This window comes from Suncus etruscus, chromosome 15 (genome assembly GCF_024139225.1).
Source record: "Suncus etruscus isolate mSunEtr1 chromosome 15, mSunEtr1.pri.cur, whole genome shotgun sequence".
In the NCBI taxonomy this organism is placed as follows: Eukaryota; Metazoa; Chordata; class Mammalia; order Eulipotyphla; family Soricidae; genus Suncus; species Suncus etruscus.
This window is the reverse complement of record NC_064862.1, coordinates 87,169,206-87,176,346: the sequence shown is the minus strand read 5'-3', so window position 1 is coordinate 87,176,346 and position 7,141 is coordinate 87,169,206. Positions and strand designations below refer to the sequence as shown.

General features: G+C 56.2%; 1 protein-coding gene across 1 annotated transcript in view; it reads right to left on the bottom strand.

Annotated features, from left to right (window-relative positions):
* Positions 1-327: 327 nt before the first annotated feature.
* The window catches only part of GPR108 (G protein-coupled receptor 108), an 8,196-nt gene continuing 1,382 nt past the window's right edge, over positions 328-7,141 (bottom strand). Inside the window, exons 3-18 of the mRNA XM_049789430.1 lie at positions 6,085-6,135; positions 5,854-5,936; positions 4,506-4,639; positions 4,346-4,416; positions 4,205-4,273; positions 3,992-4,096; positions 3,449-3,582; positions 3,260-3,335; positions 2,779-2,852; positions 2,569-2,686; positions 2,356-2,486; positions 2,224-2,267; positions 1,879-1,928; positions 1,457-1,540; positions 1,037-1,161; positions 328-653 (exon numbers count right to left, since the gene is read on the bottom strand). Coding sequence (XP_049645387.1) covers positions 590-653; positions 1,037-1,161; positions 1,457-1,540; positions 1,879-1,928; positions 2,224-2,267; positions 2,356-2,486; positions 2,569-2,686; positions 2,779-2,852; positions 3,260-3,335; positions 3,449-3,582; positions 3,992-4,096; positions 4,205-4,273; positions 4,346-4,416; positions 4,506-4,639; positions 5,854-5,936; positions 6,085-6,135 — 1,413 coding nt within the window. The 3' untranslated portion in view covers positions 328-589. The remainder of the gene's footprint in view (positions 654-1,036; positions 1,162-1,456; positions 1,541-1,878; positions 1,929-2,223; positions 2,268-2,355; positions 2,487-2,568; positions 2,687-2,778; positions 2,853-3,259; positions 3,336-3,448; positions 3,583-3,991; positions 4,097-4,204; positions 4,274-4,345; positions 4,417-4,505; positions 4,640-5,853; positions 5,937-6,084; positions 6,136-7,141) is intronic.

The window sequence follows — 7,141 nt, the reverse complement described above, 5'->3', positions numbered from 1 at the left end:
TCCCCAGGAACACTGAGGACCACCAGGGCCACACTGGGTAGTGTGTAGGTTATGTGTGGTATCGGAGGGCCACTTGTGGCAGGTGTCACTAGCCCTCTGGAGCCTTCCATGCCCCGAGAGCTTTGGTTACACTCTGCCCCCCTCCCTGCCCCTCATCTGTGCTTGTGTCTGATTGTCTCTTCCCTCCACCCTTTTGCACACTTCCCCTGTTGTCAGGCCCTGTGTCGTCCCTTCGGCCACGCCGCAGCCCCAAATACAAGTGTCAATAAACTTTAGCTACAACCTCTGTGTTACGCCCCAAATCCCCAGAAAGGCCAAAAACCCGAGTAGCAAAAAGATCTGTCATTATCGTATAGCTGGGCGATGGGGAGTATGGGGGAGTCGCCGGACTGGGCGATGGGGTCTTTGGGGGGCAAAGGAGGGTGTTCCTGTCTGTCTTAAGGGGCTCTGGAGACTCGTGTGGGGGCCCCTGTGTGGGCACAGGGCTATGGCTCTCATCTTTACTCATGCTTTGAGAAGAGCAGGGACGTGTATAGAGAGGTGCTAGGAGGTCAAGTCCGACCGTGGTGGCTAGTGGTGATCACAACAGCTATCGCCCACTCGAGGTCTGGTTGACTTTGGACAGGCCTTCCCGGAATCCAGAATCCGTCATTCTAAAGGGATACCAGGAAAAGTCAGTCCTAGGTCAGAGGCACTGGGCCTTCCAATCAGGGCCCGCCCCACCCCGCCAAAGCCCCGCCCCATGCACCTCAGGCCCCGCCCCTACACTGAGCCCCATGATGCCACTAGATTTCTAGGCCCGCCCACTTTAACCAGACCACGCCCCTTCTAGCCCAAGCCCCACCTTCCTATCTGGAGCCCCGCCTCTCCACCAGCCATCTTCAAGCCCCACCCCTCCAGCACTTACTCTCTAGGCTCCACCCCCTCCTGCCTCTCCTTCCTCCCTGGGACCCACTCTTTGGGTCCCGCCCACTTAACTCCCTCCTCCTCCCCTGCACAGACCCCGCCCACTTGTAGGGCCACCCCAGAAGCTCACACTTGCTCCATCTGCACATCCTCCTCATCCTCCTGGGGCAGCTGCAGGTAGGGGTTGTCCCCTGCTGGCTGGAACTTGTAGCCGGTGAGCACGAAGAAAGCGAGTGTGGAGGCCTCCACCAAGAACTGGGGGGAAGGGGCCGGAGCAATAGCACAGCAGTAAGGCGTTTGCCTTGCAAGCGGTCAACACAAGCCGGACCCCGGTTTGAATCCCGGCATCCCATATGTCTGTTCCCTGAGTCTGCCAGGAGCGACTTCTGAGCACAGAGCCAGGAGTAATTCCCGAGCGCCGCCAGGTGTGAACCACCCCCAGAAGAAAACAAAAAACAAAAACAAAAACAAAAAAGAACTGAGGGGAAGGGGTAGGTGGCACAGCAGGACCATCAGACTCCGCCTCCCCTGTCCCCCTTCAAGCCCTTACCTGGTGCAGCCACTGCCACTGGAAGGGCACTGCCACCCTGAGCAGGATGGCGATGATCCTCGTGAAGTAGACGTAGCAGATGACCTGTAGGGACATGGGAGGGCCCAGGGCAGAGGGAGTACCAAAGGCCCACTGGGAATGCCATCCCGCTCCCCCAAACCCCAGGATTCTAGAGGTACACTGGAAAAGTCAGTCCTGGAGCTGACAGGCAGAGCCCCGCCCTCTCTAGCAAGACCCCCATTCCTTCAGAGCTCTTGGGGCCCCACCCCTCGCACTCTAATTCTAGACTCTGCCCTCCTCCCATCTCTTGCCTTCCAAGGCTCTGAACCAAATGACATCAAGTGGAGGGGTTGGGTAGATGGACCAACCTGAAGCTGTCCCCAACCAGCCAACCACAAGCTCTCCCCTACAAGGATGCTTACCATGATATAGTAATGCCGGAACAGTTTCAGCTTGGCCAGGTTCACTGCCACTTAAGGGTGGGTACAGAGAGGAGTCAGGATGGAGGTGCAAGTGCGTGAGAAGTGGGATAGATCAAAGGTGGGGGAGCTGGGGCAATGCAGGAGGTGCAGGAGGGTAGAGAAGGGGCGGAGAGGGCAGGAAAGAACTAGGGCAACCCTGGGGGGTCATGGAGAAACTTGAATCTGGACAGATGCGTCCAACGTGGGCAAACGGGTGTCTGGGAAACCAGTGTGTAGAGATGCTGGGTGGGCCTCCCCCGGTCAGAGGGCAAGAACTGGGGGCAGGTGAGGGAGCAGGGCCTTCACCTTTCCCATCAGTGCCTGAGGCGTCCTGGAGATGCCGAATGGACCTGGGAAGGGTGGGGAGACAGGAAGTGCAGGATCACTGGGTGCACAGGGCAGGCCCTGCCACCGCCAAGCATGTGTTGGGGTCCTCACCAGACCACCGGGAAGAGGATGGTCCCGCAGCAGATGAGGTCCACCAGAAAGAGAATCTCCTTCCAGAGCATGTAGTCACTGGTCCCCTCCTCACGGGACTCAATGACAATGTAGGCGACATTGGCCAGGACCTGAGGGAAACCATGGGGATGTCGGGGAGCTAGGTGGAGGTCCGAAGCCCACAAGGGGAGAGGGCACCGTCCACTCACACACCTGCAGCGGAATCACGATGCCGAAGATCTTTTTCTCCTTGTCGGACAGCACGTACTTGACGAAGGCCCAGCCGGAGCCGATGAGTGCGATGGTGATGAAGAGGAGGGCCCCCTTCAGCCTGTGGGGGGGGGGCAGAAAATGGGTGAGCTGCTTGCTGCTGCCCTCCCTCCTGGTTCCCCACTCCTGACCCCACACCCACACGGCACTCACAGGTGCGTGATGTAATGCATGACAGCGAGGCCCTCAATGGGGCGGCCCTGGGTGTTGATGAAGTAGTAGTTGATCTGGAGACAGACGGACAGACGGACAATCAGATGGAGGAATGGGGGGGGGGATAGCCGGGATCCCCACCTTCTGCAACATGTCATCTAGGGACAGGGAGAGCTGGACAGATGAGCATGGAGACCTCAGACCACTGGTCTGACCTGGCAAGGTACCAGGAGGAAATGGGAGGTTTGTAATGGACAGAGTGGGCTATAGCCACGCCCAGAAAGTGGACAGACTGGAGGTGGCCACGCCCAAGAAATGGACAGGCTTGAAGTGGCCATGCCCAGGAAACAGACAGGCTGTGATAGCTGGGCCCAGAAAATGGACAGTGGGCAGTGATCACACCCAGGAAGTGGATGGCCAGGCAGATGAGATAGCTTGGTCAGTGGCCCCGCCCACTCTGTGTCCTTGCCCCAGTGCTCACACTATGGAACAGCAAGGAGATGCTTTTGGTGAAGGCCAGGGCCGCCATGAGCCAGTGGATCTTGTAGACATTGTACCTAGAGAGGGTGACATGGAGGAGCTGGGGACCACCCAGATACTGACACCAGGTCCAGAAAGGCAAGGTGTGATGTGGGAGAGGCTCCCCCAACCTGGGGCTCCCCGGCATTACGTGTTCCGGCAGAGGACGGACACCCAGAAGATGCCCGCGGCCAGGAAGCAGGCGGCCATGACCATGTAGAGGCTGAAGAGCGGCATCTCCGAGGCAGACAGGAAGCCATTGGGATTCTTCTCCCGGATCATGACCTGGGAGGGTGTTAGGGATGTTGAGGGGCGGTGGTATACACCCCCCCCCCCCCCCGCTGGTTCTGAACTTAAAATGCCAAGAATGATGTACCCAGTTCTCCCTTCTGCCCCCAGCTTCATCTCATCTCCTGGACCCCATAGCCTTGTACAGGGCAGAAAGATGGGGTGCTCAGAGGCTGGAGTCAATAGTACAGAAGGGAGGGCACTTGCCTTGTACAGCCACCCAGGGTTGAATCCTGGGCATCCCATAGAGTCCCCTGAGCACTGCCAGGAGTGATTCCTGAGTGCAGAGCCATGAGTAGCCCCTGAGCATTGCTGGATGTGGTTCCCACCCACCAAACAAATAGGGTGCACAGGTACGTATCCCAGTCCTCCCAGCACTGGGGAGTCCTATTCTACCCCCACTCACTGTGATGTCAAAGGGCTGACCCTTGTTGGGGTCCAGGTTGTGGCAATTGTGGAAGTTGAGATTGTACTGGCCCTCCTCAGAGCTGGCGCCGATCACCACATGGAACTAGGGCGGGGGGTGAAGAGAAGAGACGGGCGCATGCATCATCAGAGATTCATAGGGTTCCCCAGTCTGGAGCAAGGTGCTGCCCCTGCACCCCTCATGGACACTCACGCTGAAGTTGTAGGTGTTATTTTGATGGCTCAGGTCCAGCACCTGCTCTGTATCCTCCCTGCTGGGGGTCTGAGGGGGCAGAAGGTCAACAGAGCTCTAGCACATGGAGGTCCCCCCTCCCTCCCTTAACTTCCCCCTCACCTGCTGTCTCCCTGCAGGCATCGTGGGCTTTAAATTCACTTTGGCTGGCACCTCGGCTTTGCTCTCTGGAGCTGGGGGAAGATAGAGGATGAGTCAGGCAGTAGAAAAATGGGGATACCGCGTTCCCCCCGCCACCCCCAGCCCAGCCAGCATCGCTCACCGCCCTCCACCTTGGAAGTTTCCACAGCCAGATGTGCTGTTGGTTTTGGGAGCTCTGGTTCAGGGGGCGTTTCCGGTAGGAGTCCAGGAAAAATGAACAGTTTCTTCTGCTCCCCATACTTTCGTACTTGGACTCTAGGGTGAAGGACGGAGCATCTGGGGTCAGGCACGGAGCTGGCACTAATGGACCAAGTACCCTAGGGGCCCTTGGAGTCTTGAGGGCTAGTGTGGTGGATCAGTCAGGAGTTGTCAAGGTCTGCATTTTCCAACCTTCCCTAAATAGTCCCTCGGATGGTCAGTGGCTGAGGTATTTAATTTTTAAATTTTGGGGGTCACATTTGGGGGAGTTCAGAGCTGATTCTGGTTCTGCACTCAAGGATTACTCCTGATGGTGCTCAGGAGACTTTATGGGATGCCAGACACTGAATCTGGTTAAGTCGCATGCAAGACAAACACCCTTTCCCATTGTATTATGACTCCAGCTCCAAGAAAGGACAAAGAATATTTTAGAGACAAAGTTTTATTTAATAAAGAAATGCTGGGGGGCCCGGAGAGATAGCACAGCGGTGTTTGCCTTGCAAGCAGCCGATCCAGGACCAAAGGTGGTTGGTTCAAATCCCGGTGTCCCATATGGTCCCCCGTGCCTGCCAGGAGCTATTTCTGAGCAGACAGCCAGGAGTAACCCTTGAGCACCATCGGGTGTGGCCCAAAAACCAAAAAAAAAAAAAAAAAAAAAGAAACGCTGGGGTCAGAGAGATAGAGATAGATACAACAGGGGGAAGGATGTCTGCCTCGCATGTGGCCAAGCTGGGTTTGATCCCAGGCTTTCCAAGGGTCCTCGAGCACTACCAAGAGCCATCGCTCAGCAGAGAGCCAGGAGTAACTCCTGAGCATTGCTGGATGTGGCCCCCAATCAAAAACAATAAAAACAGAACTGAAGGAGGATAAGGTAACCTTGAGACAGGCCAGTGGCGCTAAGTGCTTGACAGGCAGGAGACATGTGCCCAGCACAGTCCTATTCCCCCCACCCCCTGCCTAGTGCACAGGGCTTAGGCCACAGATGTGTGGGTAGCACAGCATGTGAAAAAGCCCTGGACTCAATTCCTGGCACTGCTCAGTCTCTGGATACTTATTTTGGTGCCAGACCTGGAGTTACTCAGGGGTTATTCCTGTCACTCTTGGAAGGATCCGGGGACCAGATGGGGTGCCAGGGATGGAACCCGGGTCGACCACATACAAGGTAAACGCCCTCCCCACTATGTTATTGCTCCAGCCCCCCTTGGAAGACATCTTCCTAAGGGCTCTTCAGCTCACATCAGCTCCTGAGATACAATAGACCCCCAACTCACCGATGCTCCTTCCTGTCGATTAGGAAAAGGACCAGGAAGCTGCTGCTATTTTTCTGAAGAGGACAGTCGAGGGGGTCTGGGTTCTGGGGGGCAAGGAGGCATCCACCTTGGTGAGCACTTTACACACACACTGGCCCAGCCACACAGTAAGGATGGAAGACAGACAGACCCACCGTGCCTCGGTCCACCAGCCCACCCCCAACCTCCATCCACCCCATCACCCCTACTCACGGAGTAGGTTCGAATGCTGCCAGATCGAACCCGGGTCAGGCTGAACCCCACCTAGCAGGTGGGTAGGAAAGAGGGAGCAGGAAGAGTGGAACTTGGGTGGGCACCCCCACGTCCCAGTCCCCTCGTTTAAGAGCAAGCAGCTTAGTTGATCAGACTAATTCGGGCTCAATCTCACATTCAATCACTGGAGACCTTTCTTTTTCGGGGTGGGGGGCATTGGGGGTCACACCTGGCAAGTGCTCAGGGGTTATTCCTGGTTCTGCACTCAGAAATCACTCCTGGCAGGCGCAGAGAACTATATGGATTTCAGGGATCCAATCAGGGTCAGCCGTGTGCAAGCTCAGGGTTTACTCCTGGCTCTGCACTTAGGTATCACTCCTGCTAGTGCTCACGAGCACCATATGGGATGCCGAGGATGGAACCCAGGTTGGCTGCTTGCAAGGCAAAAGATCTCTCTGCCGCTGTGCTATCACTCTGGCCCTCACTGAAGTTTCAAAACAACCTGTTTGCGCCCCTCATCCTTCAATCCTCCACCCCTGCCTGGTGCCTTCCTGGATGTCACTTTTTCAGAAAGGCCTTCCTGGGCCCTTTGGATCTGGGTATTTTTCACCTAGAAATGTCAATGGTGAAGGGCAGGAGTGACCCTCTTGGGTTGAATTCCTGTCACCACCTAGGGTGCCCCCAAGCGCATCAGGAGTGCATTACTGAGCATAAGAGTTAAATCTGAGCACAGCCAGTTGTGAGCCCCCCTCCCCCCAAAAAAACCCCCAAAACCAACAAAAGTGCTGAGCTGGGAAAAATGGCTCCATGCATCAGAACGCAGGCTTTGTATGTTAAATCCCAGGTTCCAGTCCTGGCATTGTGTGGTCCCAAGGAGCTCCACTGGGAATGATCCCTAAGGGCTGGGAGGAATCCAAATCCAAATCCCCAAAACTTGGCCTGAAGGGTAATTAAGAGACCATGGAGATGGCTTTGCCAGGTACTGGGTCCCCAGGGGCCAAAAGTCAAAGGGGAATCCTTTTGACTATAGAAATGGCAGAGTGTAGTGTGTATTTGG